Raw genomic sequence first — 26,715 nt, forward strand, 5'->3', positions numbered from 1 at the left:
ATCCCCTGGAGTAGGAAATGGCAACCCACTCCAGTATTCTTGCCTGGAAAATTCTATGGACAGAGGAGCCTGGCAGGCTACAGTCCATGGGATCACAAAAGAGTCAGACATGAATGAAGCAACTGAGCACACATTCATGCATATATATATATATATATATATATATGGACACATATGTATTTACATTCCACATGCCTATATGATTATATTTGAAGAGAACTTTTTTTTGTTATAGATGATTTTTTAAAATTTATTTTTAATTGAAGGACAATTACAATATTGTGTTGATTTCTGACATACATCAACATGAATCAGCCATAGGTATACACATGTCCCCTCCCTCTTGAACCTCCCTCCCACCTCCCACCCCATCCCACCTCTCTAGGTTGTCACAGAGCACTGGTTTGAGCTCCCTGAGTCACACAGCAAATTCCCACTGGCTATCTGTTTTACAAAGGATCGTGTATATGTGTCAGAGCTACTCTCTCAATTTGTCCCACCCTTTCCTTCCCCCAGTGTGTCCACAAGTGTGTTCTCTGTGTCTGTGTCTCCATTGTTGTTCTGCAGATGGGTTCATCGGTACCATCCTTCTAGATTCCATATATATGCATTAATATGCCATATTTGTCTTTCTCTTTCTGACTTATTTCACTCTGTATAATAGGCTCTAGATTCATCCACCTCATTAGAACTGACTCAAATGCATTCCTTTTATAGCTGAGTAATATTCCATTGTATATATGCACCACAGCTTCTTTATCCATTCTGGATGATGTGTTTTCATTCTTTTAAATTTTTTTTTTAATTAGAGTATAATTACTTTACAATATTGTGATGGGTTTTGCCATACATCAACATGAATCAGCATGAGTTGATGATGTGTTTTTTTAATTAATTAATTTATTTTAATTGGAGGCTAATGACTTTACAATATTGTAGTGGTTTTTGCCATACATTGACATGAATCAGCCATGGGTGTACATGTGTCCCCCATCCTGAACCCCCTCCCACCTCCCTCCCCATCCCATCCCTCAGGGTTGTCCCAGTGCACTGGCTTTGAGTGCCCTGTTTCATGCATCAAACTTGGACTGGTGATCTATTTCACATATGGTAATATACATGTTTCAATGCTATTCTCTCAAATCATCCCACCCTTGCCTTCTCCCACAGAGTCCAAAAGTCTGTTCTTTCTCTTTGTGTCAAAATGGATTAAAGATCCAAATGTAAACCAGAAACTATAAAACTCCTAGAGGAAAACATAGGCAAAACACTCTCTGATGTAAATCACAGCAGGATCCTCTATGACCCACCTCCCAGAGTAATGGAAATAAAAGCAAAAATAAACAAATGGGACCTAATTAAACTTAAAAGCTTTTGCACAATGAAGGAAACTATAAGCAAGGTGAAAAGACAACCTTCAGAATGGGAGAAAATAATAGCAAATGAAGCAACTGACAAAGAATTAATCTCAAAAATATACAAGCAGTTCATGCAGCTCAATACCAGAAAAATAAATGACCCAATCAAAAAATGGGCCAAAGAACTAAACAGACGTTTCTCCAAAGAAGACATACAGAAGGCTAACAAACACATGAGAAATGCTCAACATCACTCATTATCAGAGAAATGCAAATCGAAACCACAATGAGGAACCATCTCATGCAGGTCAGAATGGCTGCTATCAAAATGTCTATAAACAATAAATGCTGGAGAGGGTGTGGAGAAAATGGAACTCTCTTACACTGTTGGTGGGAATGAAAACTAATAAAGCCACTATGGACAACAGTGCGGAGATTCCTTAAAAAACTGGATATAGAACTGCCATATGACCCAGCAATCCCACTGCTGGGTGTACACACCGAGGAAACCAAAACTGAAAAAGACACATGTAGCCCAAAGTTCATTTCAGCACTGTTTACAACAGCTAGAACATGGAAGCATCCTAGATGTCCACTGACAGATGAATGGATAAGAAAGTTGTGGTACATACACACAATGAAATATTACTCAGCTATTAAAAAGAACTCATTTGAATCAGTTCTAATGAGGTGGATGAAACTGGAGCCTATTATACAGAGTGAAGTAAATCAGAAAGTAAAACACCAATACAGTATATTAATGCATATATATGGAATTTAGAAAAATGGTAATGATGACCCTATATGCGAGACAGCAGAAGAGAGCTTCTTATGCACAGAATACAGTTGGTTAAGGCTTTAAAAATCCATTGTGATAATTTCTGTGTTTTAAATATATATTTATATTTTTATATATATATTTATATTACACTTGCCTATATTTTCATATTTGAAGAGAGTTTCTTGTACACAGAATGTAGTTGGGTCAGGCTTTAAATCCAATGTGATAATCTCTGTGTTTTAGTTGGTATATTTAGATCATATGGGCTTCCCTGGTAGCTTAGCTGGTAAAGAATCTTCCTACAAAGCGGGAGGTCCTGGTACGATTACTGGGTCAGGAAGTTCCTCTGGAGAAGAGATAGGCTACCCACTCCAGTATTCTGGGGCTTCTCTGGTAGCTCAGACAATAAAGAATCTGCCTGCTATGTGGGAGACCTGGGTTTGATCCCTGGATTGGGAAGATCCCTGGAGGAGGGCAGGGCAACCCACTCCAGTATTCTTGCCTGGAGAATCCCCATGGACAGAGGAGCCTTGGTGGGCTACAGTCCCTGGGATCACAAAGAGTTGGACACAACTGAGCAACTAAGCACAGCACAGGTCATATACATTTAATATAATTATTGTTATGGTAAGGCCATTGTATTCATTTGCCTATATCTTTTGTTCTCTGCATTTCTGTTTGACTGTTTTACTATTACTGCCTTCCTGTAGGTTATTTGAACATTTTTTACAATTCCATTTTGATTCATTTATAGTATTTTTGAGTATCAAAAGCTCAGTAAGACATGGTCCCTGTCCTTGAGGGAATCATAGCGAACAGCAGTAGTTCTCAACCCTGTTTGAATATCAGGATAACCTGTTGATATTGATATATATATATAGATGAGATAAATGATATATGATAGATAAATAGATATTATAGAAATATTATATATTATATTTCTAGCACTATCTATCTTCCTATATCCTGCATAGAGATTGTTATTTTGTGAGAATGAGTCAGGATCCAGGGTCTGATGTTTAAAACCTCCACAATTCAATTCTTTTTCTTGTTCTTGTTTTAAACAATTGTATCTTTATTAACATACAATTCACATATCATAAAATTAACAACTTTAAAGTTTATAGTTCTTTGGTTATAGTATATTTACAAAGCATTACAAAAATCAGAACTATCTGCATTCTACCTCCATGGATTTGCTTATTCTGGACATTTCATATAAATAGAATAATAAAATATGTGGTCTTTTGTGTCTGGCTTCTTTCCCTTAGCATCATAGTTCAAGGTTCATCCATGTTGTAGCAAATGTTATACTTTATTCTCAATTTATTGTTGAATAGTATACCATTGTATGGATATATCATGAATTGTTTATCCTTTTTTGGTTGATTGATATTTAGGTTATTTTCAACTAATGGCTATTTTGAATAATGTTACTATAAACATTCTTGCACAAATTTTGTGTGGATTCAGAGTTTGAATCTGATATCCTACTAAAACTGTAAACCAATAATTGAGAGCCTCACCACCTATCAAAATCTTCTGCAATAATGGAAATAGTGGGTATTGGCACTGTGCAAAGTAGTAGCTGTTGGCTACATATTATTAACCACTTGTACTAACTGTGGTGACATTTTAATTTTATTTCATTTTAATTAATTTTAATTTTACTAGCCACATGTCACTAGTGGCTACCATATTGGACAGTATAGAAGAAGACCTGGGTTTAGGAAGATAAATATTGATATTAAAATATGGATTGGTAAAGAATGAAGACGTAGGCAGGGGATAAGATAAGAGAATATTTAAAAATTCCATCTGGAGAAGATGAGGATCAGAACTAAGCCAATAATAGAAGAGATAACCTGAGGAGAAAAATCCAAGAGACATCTTAGACTGGACATGAATAGGTTGGTGATTTCGGGGAATGGAGAGCAAGGAGTCTAGGAGGACTTAAGCCCTGTTTTATGTCTAGGCCTCACCTTGATAAGTGTACATATGTTTAAACTTGTTTTTTAATGTTTAGCCATATAGAGGCATTCCCTCTAAACTCTGCTAATATTCAATTAACTAAAGTCTAGAATTCATTGGTAGAGAAAGTGTACTCATTACAGATTTGAACATTTTAACAGTTACCATTATTATTTTAAGGACTGCCATTCCTATTTTTTTATTTAATTTTCAATATTTTAAGAAAAATACAATTAACATGCAAAGCATTGCTGTTACTATATTGAATAAACAGCCAAATAAAAATCTGTGACTTTTACTTCAGAGGTGAATTTGTAATCTACAGAAGTTTTCCTATCACTATTTTATATTTGCAGAGCATATCAGGATCTTGGGTAGCAGTTACATAGTAACTACTGTAAAAAGGTATTGAATTCATAGTGCATGTTTATTCTGTCAGGTTCTGTCATTATGTTATTTAATTGTTAATGGAAAAAGAATTAGGGAACAGTGCATGCTTGTTTTGACAGTGGCAGCTCTAATGATTAGTAAAAATTTAGTCAATAGGACACATTTTATGAAAAACCAATGAAATGCATAATTATCCCTTTCCTCATCTCAACCATGTTTTTCTCAGATTGTCTTTCAGCTGTAGAATATATTTATATTACAGTGATAATGTGTGTGTGTGTGTGTGTGTGTGTGTGTTCATTGTTCAGTCGTGCCTGACTCTTTGCAACCTCATGGTCTGTCCATGGAATTCTCTAGGCAAGAATATTGCAGTGGGTTACCATTCCCTTCTCCAGGGGATCTTTCTCAACCCAGGGATCAAACCCAGGTCTCCTGCATTGCAGGCAGATTCTTTACCATCTGTGCTACTAAGAAAGATAATGTATAGTGATGCAGATGTAAGACATACATTCTCTTTATATTTATTGAATTACTGAGATAAAAGTTTTTTAGTCAGCTTTCAGAAGAGTTATATCTCACTTTATTAAGTCAAACTTTTAATCCTTGTTCTGCTTCTTAATTAGCTGTATGACAGTAAACACATTCAATCTGGTTAAACTTTAATCATCTATAAAATCATCTGGTTGTTAGTAAACAAGGATATTCAAATTAAAACAACAATAACATGTCATATTTTATCCACCAGACTGGAAAAATTAAAATATTTAAAAATATCAAGTGTTGGTAAAGATATGAAGCTAAAGGAAGTTTTATATAAAGTTTATAAGAGTAAAACTTGACACAGTGTTAGTTTTCTACTGCTGCCTAACAAATAACCACAAACTGAGCAGCTTAAAACCGTATCCATTTATTACCTCACACTTCTGTAGGTTAAAAGTCCAGACAAAACATAACTGGGTTATCTGCTTAGATTCTTACAGGGAGGAAATCAAGATTTTGACTTGCGCTGTTCTGGTCGGGAGACTCTGGGGTAGAATCTACTAAGCGTGTTTATGTTGTTGTCGATATTCAGGTGTGTGTGTGTGGTTGAAGGAGTGAAATTCCCATTTTCTGGCTGACTGTCGGCTGGGGGTCATTATCAGCTCCTAAAGCCACCCACAGATCCTACTAATATCATTTCTCCATATTCATAGCTAGCAACAGAGAATATCTCTTGTGTCAAAAACCTCTTGTGGTTTAATTTTTTTTTTCTCTGTGGAAAGAGCCCAGTCCCTTTAAAGAGTTCACCTGATTATTAAGTCAACCCCAGATAATATCCCTATTTTAAAATCCACTGATTTGGGATTTTAATTATATCTGCAAAGTCCCTTAACAGCATAACTCAGATTATTTCTTGTACTGCTGGGAGGAGGTGTATGTATACCTGGGGCCAGCCATCTTTGAGATCATTACTTTTACCCCAGAACACTTAAGAGTTCTGTTTTGGCAGCACGAAGCAAATTAAAAATGCACTCACTCTATAAAACATCAAGTTCTCTTCTTATGAAAATCTAGAGCAGTTATCACATGTGTGCATCATAATTTTTTTTTAAATGTGTGTATTTCAAAATAGTTTGAAATACAGACAATTTGGGAAGAACCCAATTATCCAGTGATGTAATACATCTATTGTGGTATATTCATGTAACAGATGATTCAATGGTGAAAATAAACTAAATAGATACATACACATATCATTAGAAGATCTCAGTTACATAATGTTGAGTGAAAAAAAGAACAAATTGCTGAATAAATTCAGTATATAATTCACATAACTTTTGTAAGGCACAGACAATTAAAGAAATTCTTTCTAAATATTATAGATAAAAACATGAATATGTACAGACTGACTCTGGATATAACTCAACATCTTATTACCTCTTAAGACCTTGGGCAAGTTATTTAATTACTCCTTGGTAAAATGATCATTCATAAAATGTAGATTACTATGAGAATTAAATAAGCAAATCTTTGGAAGTGTTAACCATCTAGTACACGCTAAGTACTTAAGAATTTGTTAAATAAGTATAAATAGATAACTATAAAACTTTAACTAGACAGATACTTACTGAACTTTTACAGTGAGTGTTTACCTCTGGGGAGACAAGAAGGTAAATTACAGTGTTCACGGAGGACTTCTACTTCATCCATGGTTTTACTTTCAGTTAATTCTAAATGGTAGAAACATGACTTTTTGTTACATTATGTGTACATTTTGTCATTTTAAAAATTAAAAGTCAAGAAATACTTTTAAAATGGCCATTATAAAAATACCTTGATCCTTAAAAATGAGTGTTATCCTATATGATGTTTAATGTATAGACATACATCTACCTATTCTTGACCATATATTCTGTGATAAGTGCATTCTAATGATGACATGAATAAATTGTCATATTTATTTATACCACTTTCTTTTACTTTATAAGAAGTGACCTTAAGGGATAAGCTTAATTGGTAGTATAGATTCTGAAAAGTAGTCACTTCCAGAAGCTGATTTCCCATAAGCACTGCACAAAGCACAGTATACAATTGTGCCTTGATATTTGACATTTACAATGTCAGGACTAATTGCTGTTATCTGAGCAGCAACTCAAAATATCGAGGTAAAATGAAGAACTGTTTAGTACATAGATTAGTAGTTTTTGAGATTTTTAAAAAATTTTACATATTCTCAAAGAATGGTAGTTCCAAGTTATCATTCATTACTCAAAGCTCATACCAGCAAATTGGAAAAAAATACAACAATAACAGATGCTGTGGGTGACTGCAGTATTCTGCCATTAGTTTGACTTGTGTTTTTCATTTTGTGACTGGGTGAGTCACCCATGGAGAGTTATAAAGTAAAACAAAGAAGATTCAAGATTTTAATAAGACATTACCTTGAGCTCTTCACATTGAAGATAGTTTATCTCTGTCTGGATGTAAGTGTTTATATATGTGAACACTCAAAGATAGAGACCCCAATAAATAGGCATAGTAATAAAATCCCTTTGTAAGTGAAGATGAAATACTGGCTACTACTTATGTATATAGATGTGACACAAGGATCATTATTCTATTGAGATCTTGAAAGTCAAATATATGTCTCTATCCAATGCTCTGTCTCAGCAGAAGGTTCTGATCCTACTATGATGTCTCTTTTTTGCTTATGTCTCTATTTGCTTATGAGAAACTGCCTTTTAAAAGAGAAGTATTTAATGCCCATTTTTTATCTTCTTCTACAGAGAATATTTATTTGGTTTTTCAGAATAATATTCTCAGGTTGCCAAATTCAAAACAGCTAGATGGCTGGGTGAGAAAGATTATTACTGTCATTCAATGGGTGGCTTGGTTCATATTAATCTAAATCACTGGTTTGAATGCTTCTCAATGAATCAACTCATCTATTCATAGTTATATCAACCAGCTATTATGTTGTGTGCCAATATCATGACTAATTACTGGGTAAAAGCTAGTGAAAAGCAAGACAAATGAGCAAAATTATGTATTATATCTCGGTTTTGCTTTATATTCCCAATGTTATGTATTTATGATATTTAACACTTTGTAAGTGAAAGTATATAGATATCAGAGCAAATATGTTCCCACATGTTACTTGTGCTCAAGTCCTAATATTGAAAATAAAAGAAGACTGTATGAGTTATGTTTCTCCCCTACCTGTAACTATAGACTCTATACACCTTTTTAAAGTAATTAGTGATTATTTTTCTCCTAGTTCCCTACAAATAATAAAACTTAAGTACCATTTTTTGTCAGTGATCAGATTTATGTAGGGGCTTCCCAGGTGGCGCCAGTGGTAAAGAACCCGCCTGCCAATGCAGGAGATGTAAGAGATGAGGGTTTGATCCCTGGGTCAGGAAGATCCCCTGGAGGAGGGCATGGCAACCCACTCCAGTATTCTTGCCTGGAGAATCCCATGAACAAACGAACCTGGTGGGCTACAGTCCAATAGAGTCACAAAGAGTCAGACATGACTGCAGTAACTTAGCATAGCACAGATTAATATAGGACTGGCCTTATTATCAGTTAAAGTAATCAGAGATGGGAATGGATTTAAGTGTTATAGCAATTACTGAGAATACACAGTGGTCTGTTTCAAAGCTAAAATTCACCTCCCATCTATAATTGTAGTTGGAAACGTGAATAGAGAAGATTAATGGACATTTAGGCGTCAAGACTCAAAGTAAAATTACAGTCATATAATAAGCAGAGATATTTTGAAAAGAAAAGTGAGTATCCAAAATCTTGAAAGTCTCTAGTGTTACGGGGTTTTCAAATTAGCCTCTGGCTATGAATTTTATATATATACACACACACATATATATGTATATATAGTCCATATATATTACAATTATTATTATAACATATTAAAACTTCAACCAGGAAAGGCTAAAGTACAACACAGATTCTTGAAACTGGTAGGTGCTAGGTCATATCACCTTCGCATCTGAATCAAGAATGTTCACATCACTATTCTGCAGACACTGTGAGGTAGTACCTATGTAACTCTCACACTACTTGTTCAAAATCAACTGGTTTGAGGAGATGAAACGAAATAAACAGAAAACCACAGTCTGTCAGGTGTTAATGGGACCAAAGATCCCATGGTCAATTGTGAGACACACAGAAACCTTTATCCTTCGTGGAAAATACTCAGTTGATTGCTATCGCAACTCTTCTGGCAAAAGGTCTCCATGGACTCCCATATTATATTCCATGAAAATGTATTTGTCTCATCTTTAGCTTCTTTCTGCTCTGAGCACCATTATCATTGCTTTCTTCTTTTCCTCTCTTCCCCAACCAGGCCTTTTAAAATATGTCTTCATTGTTTTTCTCCCCTTATGTTTACTAAAGAAATCAGTGTCAGTACAAACTACTCAAACATTACATAAATATATAAAATAAGAAAAAAAGTCCCATATTATACCATGTCTTAGAGACATACAGTTAACTCTTTTATATATATTCTTATATATAATGTATGCTTATTCCTTTCATCTTCCCTCTCCTAATTTTAAACAAAGATGGGATTATAGTATGCCTCTGGTTTGCAATTTACTTATTTCATCTAACATTATCAAGGCTACTTCTCCATGTCAGTAAATAATCAACTCCAGAACTTTAACAGCTCTCTAGTATTCCATCATTTGGAGAACAATCTAACTAGCCAAGCATATCCATGGACAGTCCTCCAACCATGCTTGCCATTTCAAAAATCACTCTTGCTATCAATGTTCTTTTGGATTTCTATTTTTTTTTAGTCATATCATCTGCCAGTAATTATAATTTCTTTCTCTTCCAATATTTATCTTTCATTTTCCTATCTTTAAAAACTGCCACATCTAGAATTTTTATAATACTGGTGGTGATTTTTAGAATCCTTGTTTTGTTCCTTACTTTCATAGGAATTCCTGTGTGAGGAATTTTATTGTTCTATTTAATTTTAGTCAATGTTGTATCACTAAAGAGGACTGTGGTTCAGGTTTGAAACACAGCACATGAACACACTCACCATATGAAGACTATATTTCTTCATACTTTAATAAGGACTTTATCAGAATTGTAGTAGGGTTTTATTATTTATTAGAATTTATTAACATGATCATGTGTCTTTTTGATGTGTTAACATGATACATTGAAATAATAGACTTCTCAATAGTGCAACACTCTTTGCATTCAAGAATTAGCTTCACTTTGCATGGTATGGTTTCCCTTTAATACACTGATGGGTTAAATTCACTATATTTGAAAAACACATTGCATTTATTTATCTATATATGTAAAACTAGTCTTTTCTAATTTTGTGCAATTTTAGTAAAGTTTTAAATCAATATTATGCTGCCCTCCTATAGAAAAAATGAAACTTTTCTCTTTGGGTTCTGAAAGTGGCTCAAAATGAAATATTCCTTCACAATGTGAAATCATTTCTTTGTGAGAGCATCAGGGTTAGCATGCCTATTACATGTTTATAATTATATGTTTATATGTGTGATTTTCTGAGAGGAAAGGCAAGTACATAAACAAGTAGCATTCAGAGTTTTCTAGAGTTAATGGTCTGCTCTTATCTATTCTTGGAAAAAGTTTAGTTATTTGTATCTTCCGGGAATTTCTTCACTCAGATTTTACAGTTACCTGGCTACAGCCCATAGGGTGGCAAAGAGTCGGACACGACTGAGCAACTAAGCATGCACGCACACCTTATAAATAGATCTGTGCTTGTGGTTGTTTCTTCTTCACTCTAAATTCTCTGTGTGTGCTTTTGTGATTTTAATTCCGAGGAAACGAGCATCCTCCACTGGATACCTCGTGTCCTTTGGTAGCCTTGGAAAAGTGGCAGAGCCCTGCACCTGTGGCGCCGAAGCAGGAACTCAAACACGGGCCAGTAGCAGCTGAGATACTGCACCTCTGTGAGGCTGCCAGGGCTTCGGCATGTGTGCCAGCCTTCCAGTGCCAGCAGGCTGTTGACAGTGCTGGAGACATCTCAGACCAGCAGGTTAAGTGGTACAGCAACACTGTGAAGTCCTGCTTTGTGACCAAAGTCTGACTTTTCATCCTCCAAGAGGGTACCAGCAGTTGACCAAAGATAAAGCTTCATTAGTGGACCAATGTGAGATCCTGGGGCAAATATTTAGGGATGATATCTGAGAGAAAAAAACTGCCCTTTTTGACTGAGGTGGATAATAAAAATTATTATAATTATAAAATAATTAGAAATGTGTGTTGTCTCATGCTGACAACATCCTTGCATGCGGGTAAAATAAGCCTCTTCTATTTTATATTCTGCCCTACCCACCCCCTCTTTTAAAGGCTTTTCTATTCTGCTTGCCCCTAAAAGGGAGAGTTTCCCAGCATTTCCTATCACTCACCTTTCCAGCAGTGAGAAATCTCATTCTGGAATATGTAGCCAGTTCTTTACTGGGTATGTTCTCAAGTTGCCACAAAGGCACCGCAAATTCCACATGTCCCCAGTTGAGTTAATCACCCTCCACACATATCCTCTGTGGCTCTATTTTCTATATTCAACTGTTGCCACTATTCACTGACATTCAATCCCAGAGTCTTAGAGCCCACCTAAATCCTCTGGCTTTATTCACCCTTCAAGTGAAATACCAAATACTGCTTGTTCACTTAATTTTCCCCTCATTTTTTTCTAATACCTCCCTCCCTCTCCACACTTAACTCAAATATCCTAGTGCAGGCTCTCATCATCTCCTTGGATTTTCTTCAGTAACATGTGATGCACTGAATCCAAGTGAAGCCAGGGTACAATAAAGCAGGAAACCCTGTTAGGTCCAGCTGAGCATTTAAGAAATGTAGTCTCAGGTAATCCATCTGCAGATACGTGAACCTGAACTGCAGGTGTTCTCTGCCTTTGGTTTGACAGTATTTTTATTGTTTGCCTTCATTTCCTCACATTCTTGATCTTTGTTTCAGAACCTACTTGGTACTCTGACCACAAATCTAATTAACTCGGCCACAGTGGCTTAGAAACAAAGGATCAAGATTAAGTGGATATCTGATTGGCAAGGAGTGCAGAATTTGATGACACAGTGTTGGCAAGAGTGTGGTGAATCAGGCGTGTATACATTACTTATGGGAGATTAAGTTGGTAGGACCCTTTTGGAGGGTAATTTGGCAATGGCTATTAAATACAAAATTGACCCAGCAATTCCACTTCTAGGAATTTATCCTGCAGATATACTTTCACATGTGCATAAAGATGTATGCACCTAAGTAATTACTATAAAACAGTTCATAGTAACAAAATCAGAACCAATATAAATGCTCATCAAAAATGTTATGAAGAAATAAAATATGCCCCAACCATATTTTAGGAAATACTATACAATTAAAATGAATTAGGTAGATATGTATGAGAGAAAATCTTTAAGGTTTGGTTATAAAAAAGGCACAGGTATATAAAACACGTTATCATTTGTATAAAAATTGCATACACACATATGTATACACTTTCACACACACACACACACACACACACACACAATGTATATATGTAGACTATCTGTAAACAGACAGAAGCACAAGATGTACTCTTCTGACCCAGAGGCAAATCAGGGAACTTGGGGTATGAGACTAAATTTTCACTATACACTTTCATAAAGTATGATTCTTTTTTCATGTTCATGTGTTACTTAAGTTAAAACAAAATGTGGGAGGTCTTGATAGATGTAGTTTAAAATATATTCAGATCACCAGCCCAGGTTGGGTGCATGAGACAAGTGCTCAGGCCTGGTGCACTGGGAAGACCCAGAGGGATTGGGTGGAGAGGGAGGTGGGAGGGGGGACTGGGATGGGGAATACATGTAAAAAAAAAAAAAAAAGAGAAAAAAAAATTATAAAAAAAAATAAAAAATAAAATATATGAAATATCTGCATGCGTAAAATGTCATATATTTATGCTTTTTTCTCACATGGGAAGTAACATATACACATACCCAAGTACATGGTATATGTGAGTAGGTGATTGTGAGCACAATATGTTTGGTCATGTAAATGAAAACCAGTGTGTTAAATCATCTTGAAAACAGAAGACACCTAACTGTCCTAACAGGTAGCAAACATATTTAGATAAGGTATTCAAGACTGGTGTGCTGCAGTCCATGGGGTTGCAAGGAGTCGGACATGACTGAGCAACTGAACTGAAGGTATTCAAGATGTCAGTGAATCTTTTAACCCATGATAATAGCGTAAGTTTGCTTGTCAAAAACAAACATACAGAGTACTAGGTGCATAGGTGATATTTCACCTTGTTTTTCTTCTGGAAGATTTTGACTTTAATATATTCCTAGAAGGACAATTAAGAAAAAATAAAGTATATGTTTAAGCATTCAGAAACTTTAGTCTAGCACTTAATTGCCAAAATGCTGAACATACTTTATTTCCCGCAGTACACCACACTCAAACCAGATAAAAGGCTTATGCACATATACAATAAAAAATGGTCAACAACACCTACATAGAGCACAAGTCAGCTTTCTCTGTAAATGGCTGCCTGGATAGTGTTACCTGAAAGGAAAAGAAATATTCACCCCAAAAAGTACCTCCCTGATTGTCCTGGCACATAGAGGCCAGTTCTGATTAGCTCTAAAATTTGTAGCATAAATACTACCCAAGTAAGCAGGCCATATTATAGCAGATTTAGACAAGAAGACTGAGGGCCTGGGGGGTACTGATGCTTAAATTTTTTACTAAACAACCAAAATTGTGACTAATAGGATGAACATTATTATAAGATTTCTTAACAAAGAGAACATATTTTAAAGTATTTTATACACCAACAATGTACAAACAACAAATACTGAATTTCCAACATCCAAATGAAACTTACCCCAAATGGTAACAATCTAGAACTTGAAATGCACTTTCTAATTGGAGTAGGGCTATAAACCTGCTCTGTTATATAATGGGTAGTTCCTCGGATCAGCCCAAAAGACACTTTGCAGCACACATTTCCCAGAAATACAGTATATCTGAAATGTGTAAAAGACCTGAAGTTACTACTGAAACATTGATAAAACTAAAGTAGTGAATTATAGTAGGAACCGTAACTGTGTGAGCCAAGAGAAAGCATGTGTGAATCATTCAATGAGAACACAATTAAGGATTAGCCAAAATTCTGTGTGAGAGGCAAAAGAGACAGTGGTTGGAGGAAGTGCAGAAAAATTTTAAAGCCAAGTGTTGATTGCCCAAGAGACCACTTTTGCCTTCTCTCTCTTAGCCTAATAATCTAAGCAGAGGTAAACTGGACCCCTTTCCCCTGGAAGATAAAAGCCACACAGAGTCAAAAGTACAAACACAGAGTGAAGGAGGAAAGTGGGAGGGGATTGGAAGGTAAATCTGGGCACTTTGAGGACAGGGCGGCCATCCTTAGCTCCAGAGGCCTGCGTAGTTCCCATGGAGGCCCGAAGGGAGAGGGCCGCCAGCGACGAAGAGCTTCATCTCCGGCCAGTTGTAGCAGTGGGTATACAGCGCATTGGGCAGCTCATCGATGCCACCGAAGTAGTTCACCCACAGGTCATCATGGTTAAGCCAGCCTCTGCCACAGGTCAGCTTGAGCTTCCTCCCTACGTGCCTCAGAGAGGGGTACAGGCTGGCCTCGGCCCTCGCCTCCAGGAACTTCTGGGCGCGGACGTCGTAGAAGAGCAGAGAGCCTTGGCCGGTGCCCACGGTGATGATGTGCTCATAGAAGCTCAGGGAACGCACACCCGTGCCGCCCTCGCGGGAGCACAGGGGCCGAATCTTCTGCTGGCGCTGCCGTGGATCCAGGAAAGAGACGTGGGACTGGGAGCCCACCGCATACAGGGACACCTCATCGCAGTAGGTCAGGCACACATTCTCTCGGCAGTAAGGCAGCCTGATGGACAGCAGCCTGGACAGGGTATTCCGGGCTTTCCACAGGTGGAAGTAGCCGTCCAGGGACACGGCTCCCAGCTCCTGGTTCTTGGCACTGAAGGCCAGGGCCCTCACCTTGCGGTTACTGGGGTTAGTGCTGGCTCTCGGGATGTTCTCCACATCCCAGGGACGGATGTGGGCGTACACGGGGAACCCTGAGTCGTTGTGCCAGGCGATGCTGCCCTGGAATACGTCGGGGTCTATCTTCCAGAGTGCCAAGGTGCCGTCGCGGGAGCCGCTCACGGCCACCGTGTCGCTCATCCAGGCGATGGCAAAGATCCAGTCTTTGTGGCCGCGGCGGTCGCCCAGGCACAGGGGATCCAGCGTTGGCAACTGGTAGACGGCCAGGCTGTTGGGGTTCTCGCCCCCGGTGGCCAGCAGCGTCTTGGAGGGATTCAGCTGGATATCATGGATGCCGCAGCCCGGCTGGGCGCGGGCCGGCGGGGGCCCGCGATCCCGCATGAGGGGGATGCGCGTTATGTGGCCCGACTGCACGTCCACCACGAAGAGCGTGTTGCACTTGGTACCGCACACCACCTGCCTGGCGCTCAGCCACTGCGACGCGAACACCTTGTTGAGGGTGCCCAAGGGCAGCTCTCGCTCCCGCAGCAGCTCTGGCAGCTTCTGCACCGCGAAGCCACGCAGCTCGCTATCGAAGCCCGGGAACCCGGCGCGGCCCCGCGCGCCCACCTCGCGCCCCTTCAGGTAGTTCACCAGCGAGCGCTGCACCGCCGGCCGCCTGGGCTTCTTGGGCGGCAGCGGTCCGTCCCCGTCCACCCCCGCGGAGCCCTGAGACGACGAGCCCGCGGCGGCCTCCTGGAGCGCGGGCGCTTTCCGCTTCCTGCTACCTGTTTGCTGCGGGGCCATGCCGGGCGGCGGGCGGGTGGAGGCGGCGCGGCGGCGGCGCGTGGCTCCCGGGTTGGCCGTGGTAGCGGTGGAGTCGGCGGGGGGCCCGGGCGGCCAGGGGCGCGGAGCCGACCGAGCCCCGGGCGCGGCGGAGGCGGAGGCGGAGGCGGAGGCGAGGGCTGGCGGGCCCGGCGAGGAGAGGCGGACGGACGAGCGGAGCCCGGGGCGGCGTGCGGCAGCCAGGGCGGCGGCGACACGGATCCAGGCGAGGGCGGGAAGTGCGGCCGGCGGCGAGGGCTGCGGGAGCGAAGTCGACGTGGGACGAGGACTCCGTGGGGGGCGAGCGCGAGGGGGCGGAGGCGGCGGGAGGGGCGGGAGTGGGGGGCTGGGTAGCACGCGCCCGGCTGGGAGGGGTCGGAAGAGGGGGCAGGAGGGAGGGGTCGGAAGAGGGTAGGAGGGAGGGGTGGATGGAGCAGCCGAGGAAGACTCACCCGGGACCAGTGCTCTGGGATTCTCTAGCGGTCTCTGAGCGGACACATTTAATACGCCTGCCCAAGCCCCCGATCGCCTACTTGGGGAGTTTCACGACCCTCAGGACGGTAACAACCAACTAACCTTCATAAAATCCTTACTGAAATAGTTCTGAAAGCTGAAGTACAGTCAAGTATGAGGCTAGAAGGAGCGCTGAAAGTTATCTGTCGAAGAAACAAATGTGCAGTTGGTGCGATTTGTGGAACGTCTTTGCTGCAGTTAGTGAACTTGACCAGGGATGGTGGTCTTTGGCAGAGGCAAAGGACCCTCCACATCAGGGCTGTCTGTGGCCCCTCTTGTTTGACCACTCTACCGAAATCTGTTAAAAATGTTCAACCGATTCCCCACCCCCACCCCACCGCCATGGTTCTCAAATTGAGTTCCCTGAGCTCTGGCACCAGCATCTTTCAGGGGTGCATTCCAAATGTAATTCCCCAGGCTCCACTTCCCGCCTAGGGGGCGGGGGTTAGGGTCTTGTGGTCGAGAGTGAAGCTTCAGGATGGGGGATCCCAGGCGGAGACGTGTCATGTGTGAGAGGCTTGGTGGGAAGTTGAGGCAGGGCCTGAGGGATACACAGGATTTCCAGAAGCACAGATAATGAAGAACTTTCCAGAAGGATAAAACCACATAGACACAATGGTGGAGAGCAGGAATTCAGAGCATGGGTTTAGCAATATGTCCAGGCATGCTCAATTATGCAGAGATACACGTGGCTGGTGGCCGAAACCAACTCTGCACGCACCCCAATCTTATCTGAAGCCGTGTTTGCTCAGTGGGTGCATTTGGGGAAGGGAAGTGAATTAACTATAGACCGTGGATCTTTCCCACCACTCCAACTTGGAGTGGTCACAACTGGAAAGTCACAGTGCCCACTCCTCCCCCATATTCCTCTCCATGTTTAATGCTATATCAGGATGTGGGTGAGGATGGTAGATAGGGAGAGACCTGACAATGAAAAGAGTGCTGACAACTTCATAGTTAGAACTGACATCACTAGAGAATAACTGATTGCAAATTCCTTTAACTTAACCTACCATAATGCCATAATGCTTTTTTTTTCTTATTCCACCTCATAAAAATGGATATTATACAATAAGATTTCATGGCATACTTTTTCCTGTTGTGGTAGAACAAAATAGGCTGAACATTTTGGAAAGTGTACATATATATATATATATATATATATACACACACACACATACATATATATGTATACACACATATATGTAGATAAATACAGATATATTTCAACTGTAAAAGTAATTCTTATAACAGCTATCATTTATTGAGAGTGTTTTGTGTCATGCACTGGAGGGCTGTGCTAAACACTTCAAATGTTTTATGTGCATTTGGTCTCACAGTAACTTTGTGAGGCAGGTTCTATTTTTATAGCCATAATTTAAAATGAGAGAACTGAGGCCCAGAAAGAGTAATGATGACTCCCTCATGGTCATACAGCTTGTAAATGGAAAAGTTAGATTGTGAATCCCTGTCTGACTCCAAGGCTTTTACTTGGAGTAAATAACAACTACTCATTATTTTATAAATACAGTTTTTCTATTTCTGTCCCTTTAAAAACCATGCCAACTACCCCATCATGGAAATTTTACCGTTGTTGCATCTTGTGCACTTTCGAAAGACAGCCATAATTTCTAAAATGCATGAATAAATATTGAATGAAAATTATGTATTACATTTTTCATAGGATATTTAAAGGCAAAAATAGAATGTCTGAAGCACTTTTTCTTTGACAAATTCTTTTAAAATAATATTTATAAAATGTAATAATATATGCCTACATTTGTTTGGTTTTTGTTTGGTAAAAATAACGCCCATATAAATAGTCCTAGTATTATGTCTCTCTACTTTTTTGATAATATAAATATGCAATATTTATGTATAGTGATGTGTTTTTAGACAATGTACAGATTACTATTTTGTATTGGTAAACGAGGTGTGTTAATTTCATCTCGAGTACATGAAACACATTTTATTTATGTCTATACTATCAGATTTCTTTGAGCTTTTTCACTTCAAGATGTAAAGCTTCCAGACCAGAGCCAAGTTATGTTGAGAGATATACAGTTTTGTTTAGCTTACAAAATTGAACCTTTATTTACATTTGATTGCTTCCAGTTTTTGGAAAACACAATGTCTGGTAATATATAAGTTTACACACATTTATTGTTAAAGTGCATTTACTGTTAAAGCAGTAGATATAAAGGCCTGAAGATAAAATTTCAGATGTCTGCATAGCCTTCTGAGTATCAGGGTCTCCATTACATTTTGTTACCTGTGAGAGCCACTGTATGTACGACAACATCTTGTCAATTCTTACTAATCTATTTGTACATTCATTATTTCTTTGTGCTACTAACATATCCCTGAGTAAATTTGTATTGGCCTCACCTATCTCCCCTACACATTCCCCTCCATTGGTTAGGGGCTTATATGAGTGGTTTCGGGGCGCTGTCTCATCCTGTTCTCTAATCACGTACTATGTTTAAATGTTATTTTCTTAATCAGATTGTAAACTCCTCAAGGGATCAGGTGATGTTTCCTATTTCTTCCCCTTCATCACATCCTTCCAGTTATACACTAAATGGTTTGTAAAACTTGCTTGTCCTATTGATAAACTAAAAGAACAAAGGAGAGAAAACAAAATGAAATATCAAAAAAATTACAAGTAAGATATTTCAGAATCAAATTACTTGAGTAGGGGAAGTGAAGGATTTGATTTATAATATTGGCACATAACTTACTTGATGTTTTATATATATATATATATATATATATATATAATGTCAATATAGATATCTGTATTGGTCTATATATTACATATATTCAAACAAGTTATGTGGCATTGTCATCTATATCTATTTATCTTTCTATATTTATATATGGTGCCTTTCAGCCTCCTGGATCATTTTATCAACTGTGTCTGTCCACCTTTCTAATCTATGAATAAAGAAAAGGATCTGTCTAGCTGAAATGCAAGTTAGATTACCAATTTAAAATTAGTTAAGGGAGAAGATTGATTATTTCACTGTGGTGTCGTGAGCATAAGCTTGATTGTTAAATTATTTGTCTCAGGACAAAGGCACTGAAAAAGAAAGGCAGGGTAATAATAAAACTGTTAGGTTAGTAACAAGTCTTTTGGAAGAAGTGTTCTTAAACTCTCTTTTATGTATTCTTCCATGCAAAAATAGATTTTAGAAATAGAGGCTTTAGAGATTGGAGCACACGTTCAGGTATAAAGGTATCTGTCTTCAGAAATGGGGTTATATAATTCTTTCTGATACATAGTCTATAGATGTAAAGCAAGGCTATTCTCAAGAATATTTTTGACATCTTGTCTATATTTATATGTATGCCTTTCCATTATCTTTATCCACAAGTATAAGGCACTAAAACATAAAGAAATGTAGTTAATTAGGCTTGTTTTTAAAATAATACATGATAATGAGAGCCTGTTATTTATAACAGACAAGGCAAACTATTCTTGAATTATTAAATTGAATAAATTGTCACTTAATCTCTAATTATACTACAGCCATAGCATTTCAAGCTGTGACCTTGTCAAGTTTCCTAAGATAAGCAGCTGTGAACCTGGTTTGTAGTCAGATGAGAGACTTGTTCCCAACCTCACGAAGCAGAATCTGGTAGGGATGACTCAGCAGGCTATGTTTCCCTGACAAAGGCACTACTAAAGGCATATGCTGTCAGATGGGGAAATAAAGGAAAGATTTATCACAGTATTTCATTTACTAGAAACAGAATTATAGGGAAAGAGGCAATTTTGACTCTCTGACCTCTTCCTTGCCCTTTCCCTGTCTATCTCCTCTAAGCTGAAAGAATGCGTCAGCGTCTAAGCTTGGGCTTTGTTTATTGAGAGGGTAGATTCAGAGCTGCTTGTATGTTTTATGGGAGGCTCAACAGTGTAGTTTTCTTGCCTGGAAGATTTCATGGACATTGAAATTTGGTGGGCTACAGTCCCTAGGGTTGCAAAGAGTTGGACACGACTGAAGTGACCTAGCGCGCGCACACACACACACAACAGTGCTTAAGAAAGTGGACCTCAGAGCCACATAGCATGGTTTGAATTCTGTTTCTGTGGTTTTCCCATCTTGGAACTGGGTCAGTTAGTATACTTTCTTTGGGCTTTTTCCATTATCTATAAACAGGATAATAACACCTATGCCCTTGGGTTGTTTTGATGATTAAATACATAAAAAACACTAAGAACAGTGTGGAAGATTATAAGTTTTTAATTTCTCTTAAACCCTAATGACTTTCCATCCTTTCCCTTATTTAAAGTTACAAAGACAATTTGGAAGTCTCAGAAATGGGAGTTTTTGAGTGTCATTGCAATATAATGCACACTTACACACCCTTACTAGAAACTAGTATACACAGAGACAAAATATTTGCAGAGATAGCTGCTTGTCTGCTCACATACAGCTCATCAATCTCGATTATCTGTCCAATCTATAGGTAAACATCTGTCTAATCTATACGGTTAGGGTTATCTATAGGGTTATAGATAAGCATTCATATGGGAAGAATTTATTGTGGAAACAATTTTATAGTATGCTAGTAGATGATCAGGACTTCCGTGGTGGCTTAGTGGTAAAGAGCCCACTTGCCAGTGCAGAAGGCACAAGAGACACAGATTTGATCCCTGGGTTGGAAGATCCCCTGCAGAAGGAAATGGCAACCCACTCCAGCATTCTTGCCTGGGAAATCCCATGGACAGAGAGCCTGGTGGGCTATAGTCCATGGAGTCACAAAAGAGTCAGACATGACTTAGCAACTAAACAAGAAGTAGATGATCAAGGAATAGTTTGGAAGGTTTCATTCTGCGAACCAGCCAGATTGGAGTTCCTATTGCTAACAGATGTCAAAATAAATATGAACTCCTGTACAAAAAGTAGATCTTCTCTTTCATTTGAGGACATTGCCTACCATTGCCCACTTGATGATAGTAGTTAAACTGGACAGAAATGACTGTAAAAATGTATACAGACCATGGTGTGATATCAGATAGATACATGAAGGAAGCCTATGAAGTTCATTGATAAACAGTTCTATTCCATGTTCTGTAGTGTCTTAACTGGATAGAGATACCAGTTACTATTTTCCCTAACTTAGATACCCACTTACACTTAGCTTAAACCTTACTTCAGTTTCTTTTCCAAAATGAAGAAATTCATCTTTAGTTTCTTTGTCTGAAACTAACATAGCCAACTATCTACTTGATATTTTGGACATCAAAACAGAACTTCAAACTCAGCACGTGTAAGTTCAAGATCTTAACTTTGACTCCCACGTACCTGATCTTTTATTATTTCCTCTCTTAATGAATAGCACCATCGTCCATTCAGCTGAGTAAACTGGAGTCCTAAGAATTGTCCTTGACACATAGTGCTCCCCATCTTTGGGTCCAACATCCATCTTCTAACAGTTTTCAAATCCACTCATTTTTCACCCTTTCCACAGCAGCCACTCTTTCCTGAGCCACTGTTTGGTTTTGACCAGACACTAGAATAGTCTTATAACTGATTTTCCTACAACTGCTCTGGTCTCCTCCATTAAACTCTCCATACTTCAGCCAAAGTAATATTTTCAAAATGCAAATATAGCCATGTCACTGATCTGATTTAAACAAACTGATATTTTCCTACAGTCTTAAAATAAGGACCAAAATCTCTAACATAGCTCACGAGACCCAGCATGATCTTACGTTCTTAGGTTCTCCAGCTATATTACTATCTTCTTTTCGTTGCTTTTTCTGCTCAAGACATGCTGGCCCTTAATTTCCTCTGTGACATTACATAACTTCATGCCTCAGATCATTTTTTGCATGCTGTTCTCTCTGCCTGGAATGCTTTCTACCTGTAGATCTTCCCACCTTTACTTCCCACAGGTACTTGACCTTGTTAAATTCTTATCCTTCAGATTTTAGGTAAGTTGTCACTTTCTTATAGAGACTCTCCTTGGCCAACCCAGACTAGGTCTGATCTTCTATACATGGAAATCCCCTTAACTTTACTTCATGTCATTTACCATAGGTGAAATGGCATGAATATTGATATTCCTGTAACTCTTTGTTTAATGTCTGTATCTACCAAAAGATCAAATGAAAAATTCATGAGAACAGAGGCAGTATCTGTTATGCTCACTAGTGTAACTCCAGTGTTGAGCATGTCACAGAAATAGTCAGCCAATATTTTTTGAATAATACTGACTGAAATTTTAGAGGCCTCAGATCTTTAACTGGTACATCAGAACCCAAAACTTCATGCTATTTGATCAACCACTTCTAATTGAACACAGCATGGAGGGGAAGAACTTTTGCTACCTTCTAGTCAAACATTAACTCCTCCACTGTGATTATTTCATTGATTCTTCCAGATAGGTCTAAGGGTGTCTTTTTTTGTACAATATGTACACACTTCCATTATAGCAATTAACTTACTTCATTGCAGGCACTGGCTCATCTAATTCTAAAATAAGTGCAAGCTCCTTTGAAGTAGAAATATTTTTTAAAGATATATTTGGATCCCCAGAACCTAGCACAATGCCTGGCATATAGATGACCCATAATCTTCTGCTGAATGAATGAACAATTAAATTTGGTCTCTATCAAAACCCTTGCTAATATCATAGCATTCTGAAGTCTGGTTCACGTATTTTCAGTTTTATTTTTTAATCACCTTTGGCCACCAGAAGACTGTACCATGAGATCGTATTAGCTTAGTATTTGCTGAATCAGTTTCACTCACTTGCACTTTAATGTTATGCTTTAGACAGTTATCAAAGGTCATTAAAGATAGTCAAACAGCTATGTGGATATTCTTTCTTCATTTATTGTAAATCTGTTATGAAGGGCACCGTTCATCACATTGCTCAATGTCCCCTTTATACAATGCCACACAGAAAATTAATTTTATAATATAATGACAAAAGTCTTTATCTCTGGAATCATTATATTTTCTCCTTTCTGACCATGAGAATTATATAAGGGAACAGACTATGAAGTCAGAGAGTCCTTGGATTTGAATCTTGGTTCCACTTAAAGATTTAGTTTTGTGACACTGGGCAAGATAATGTTCCAACTTCAGAAACTTTCCCTGCAAGATGAGGATTATAACACCTACCTTCCATGGCTGTAGTGAAGATAGGTATAAGGTCAATGCAGCTAGCAAAGTTCCTGGCACACAATATGTGTTCAGTATGCAATAAAAATCATATAATATTTTTCCCCTTGGCTGCTAGGAAGCACAGAGACAAACGTGATACTTAACTATAGCCGTTATGTCAACCTTTCCGTGTTTTCTTGACCTGATTTTGATTTGTTTTAAAATTTTATTCTTAAAACTACTTCATTATGGAAAGAATACATATAAACTGTGTAAAAGGATTATTACCTCTGAACTCTGAAGTATAACAACAAAATCTCCTTTAGTTAGAAACCCTAAAGTTATAATTATCATAGACTCATGTAGTGTAGGGAACGTTGAGATTTAAGGCACAGAGAAGAAACCCCAGTATTTCTACACATCCCCCCTTTTAGGTGCCACAATATATTAAATCTCACCATTAGAGATTCCTCTCCCAACAGAACTCTTGAAATGTAAACACACAAATATGTATTAAAGTATTACTAACTTGTGATCAGAAATAATAAGATCAAAAACAGGAAGGATTGCTTAGAGGAAAAAGGCATGAAGAAGTGAATAGAAGGGGGAAAATGGTAAAAATATTTTAAAAAGAAAAAAAGCTGGAAATAAGGGAAGAATGCAGATTACTGATCTGGCTCATAATCCTAATTTCCTTCAGGTAGATCATATCATACTGTTCTTTAGGATATAAAGTAAAGAAGAAACAATTGCTTTACAATATGTTCTCTAACTAAAGAGACTTCCTATTATGGAACATGCATTTAAAATGATCACAGATATGATTGTGAAAAAAATATGGAAAAAAATGGGAAATATCCTTGGACAATAAGATAGATTGCAGTGTGAATGATTAATGATTAATGGTTGTATTTACTCAACAAGGATTTATTACATGCCTATTATATGCTAGATGGCATTAGATATTAGCAAATACAACGATTAATGAGACATAAAGTCTTTCAGTGAATTGTCATTATAGTGTGACAAAAAGACAGAATGGAAAGAGAGGAGACAAAACTCATTCACCAAACACTTACAAGGATAACTATTATGTATCAGAAACTTGCCAGGATGTGTGGGTACATCACATATATTGTTTAGATTAAAAATTATTATTAACAAATATTTTGTTGTTGTTTATTCGCTCAGTCATGTCCAACTCTTTTGGCGCGACCCTGTGGACTGTAGCCCACCAGGCTCCTCTGTCCATGGGGATTCTCCAGGTAAGAATACTGGAGTGGGTTGCCATGCCCTTCTCCAGGGGGTCTTCCTGACCCAGGGATCAAGCCCACATCTTCTGCATTGGCAGGCGGATTCTTTACTGCTGAGCTTTCAAGGAAGCCCTTATGTATATATGTATCTATTTAAACATATATATATATAAAATATCGTATATATATTTTATCTATATTTATTATAGCTTCTAGTGTTTGATTACCTATGTTGCACAACAGGTTTTGCATATATTATCTGTATTCTTCACAACAAATCTGTGTGACAGAGGGCATTCTTTCACTTCTACAGATAAAGACACTCCGGTTTAGTGATTAGCTAATAAGTGACAGAGGCAAGATTGATTCCAACCCAGGCCAGTGTCCTTTCCTCCATCACACTGTGTCCATTACAATATTCTTTTCTGGACCTTTCCCAGTACCAAAAAAGTGTTGAGTGTGGTACGAAGTAAATCAATATGCTCCAGTCATGTTGCCTGGCCACTGAGTGACTTGGAGATCTACCCCAACCTGGGTAATTCCCAGTCTTCATATCTTGCCCTGCCAGCATCTTGCTAGTTGTGTCCGTAGCCTCTAAGGTGGTCCCCAATGAGCTCTGCCTCCTAGTTTCCATACCCTTATAGAATTGATGCTTTTGAACTGTGGTGTTGGAGAAGACTCTTGAGAGTCTCTTGGACTGCAGGAAGATCCAACCAGTCCATCCTAAAGGAGATCAGTCCTGGGTGTTCATTGGAAGGACTGATGCTGAAGCTGAAACTCCAGTACTTTGGCCACCTCATGTGAAGAGTTGACTCACTGGAAAAGACCCTGATGCTGGGAGGGATTGGGGGCAGGAGGAGAAGGGGACAACAGAGGATGAGATGGCTGGATGGCATCACTGACTCAATGGGCATGAGTTTGAGTAAACTCCGGGAGTTGGTGATGGACAGGGAGGCCTGGTGTGCTGCGATTCATGGGGTCGCAAAGAGTTGGACACGACTGAGCAACTAAACTGAACTGAACTGATGTAATCCTCTCCTTTGGCACCGGACTGGCCTAGCGACTTGATTCTAACCAACTTAATATGACAGAAATGATGGGATGTCTATGAGTCATTTATTGGGCTGGCCAAAAATGTTCATCCAGGTTTTTTGTAGCATCTTATGGAAAAACCCAAATGAACTTTTTGGCCAACCCAATACAAAAGACTGTGATCTCCATCTTCCCCCTTGATCTCTCACTGACTTACTCTGAGGGAGAAGTCAGCTGCCATGTTGTGTGTTGCCTTTTGGAAAGACTCACTTGGTAAAGGAACTGGTGACAGCCTGCCTATAGCCACATGAGTGGGAGTGGATTTCCCCCACCTTGCCCTCAAGTGAGCTCTGAGATGAGTCCACAGCACAGGCTGACATCTTGATTGTAACCTGATGACATGCTTGGAGCCATTGAAGCTCACATGTGCCCAGCTTTTTCTGATCTACACAAACTGAGATAATAAATTTATTTTTTAAAGCTATTATGTTTGGGGATAATTTTTCCATAGCAATAAATAATTCATACACTGGAGGGAAATTTTTCCCAAATTTCTTAATAGTTGGTCCAACCAAAATAATGGCTGGGCTAGTGACTCAACATGGCAACAAGTACGTGATTTGAGTTCTTGAAACATTAAAACATTTACTGAGCACTTACCAAGTACTTGACCCATAGGAGTTTATCTTAGTTCTTTAAAACAACTCGATGGAAGTACTGTATTCAATCCCATTTTGCTGATAAGGAAACTGAGGAACAGAATTTTCCAAGTTTGCACAGCCAATATGGTAGTAAAACTTTGATTCTTACCTAATAGCGTGACTGTGGGCTTCCCAGGTGGCGCTAGTGGTAAAAAACCTGCCTGCCAATGCAGGAGACATAAGAGATGCAAGTTCCATCCCTGGGTCAGGAAGATTCCCCTGGAGGAGGGAATGGCAACCCACTGTAGTATTCTT

At 38.8% G+C, this 26,715-nt stretch overlaps 1 protein-coding gene across 1 annotated transcript; it reads right to left on the bottom strand.

Moving 5' to 3' along the window:
- Positions 1-13,903: 13,903 nt before the first annotated feature.
- Positions 13,904-16,098, bottom strand: LOC110129957 (DDB1- and CUL4-associated factor 12-like protein 2). Its single transcript, XM_020881660.2, has one exon. It carries the CDS (start codon positions 15,820-15,822, stop codon positions 14,431-14,433), a length of 1,392 nt encoding a protein of 463 aa, XP_020737319.2. The 5' UTR covers positions 15,823-16,098; the 3' UTR covers positions 13,904-14,430.
- Between the last annotated feature and the right edge of the window lie 10,617 nt (positions 16,099-26,715).

Source organism: Odocoileus virginianus, unplaced genomic scaffold (assembly GCF_023699985.2).
Source record: "Odocoileus virginianus isolate 20LAN1187 ecotype Illinois unplaced genomic scaffold, Ovbor_1.2 Unplaced_Scaffold_2, whole genome shotgun sequence".
NCBI classification, from domain to species: domain Eukaryota; kingdom Metazoa; phylum Chordata; class Mammalia; order Artiodactyla; family Cervidae; genus Odocoileus; species Odocoileus virginianus.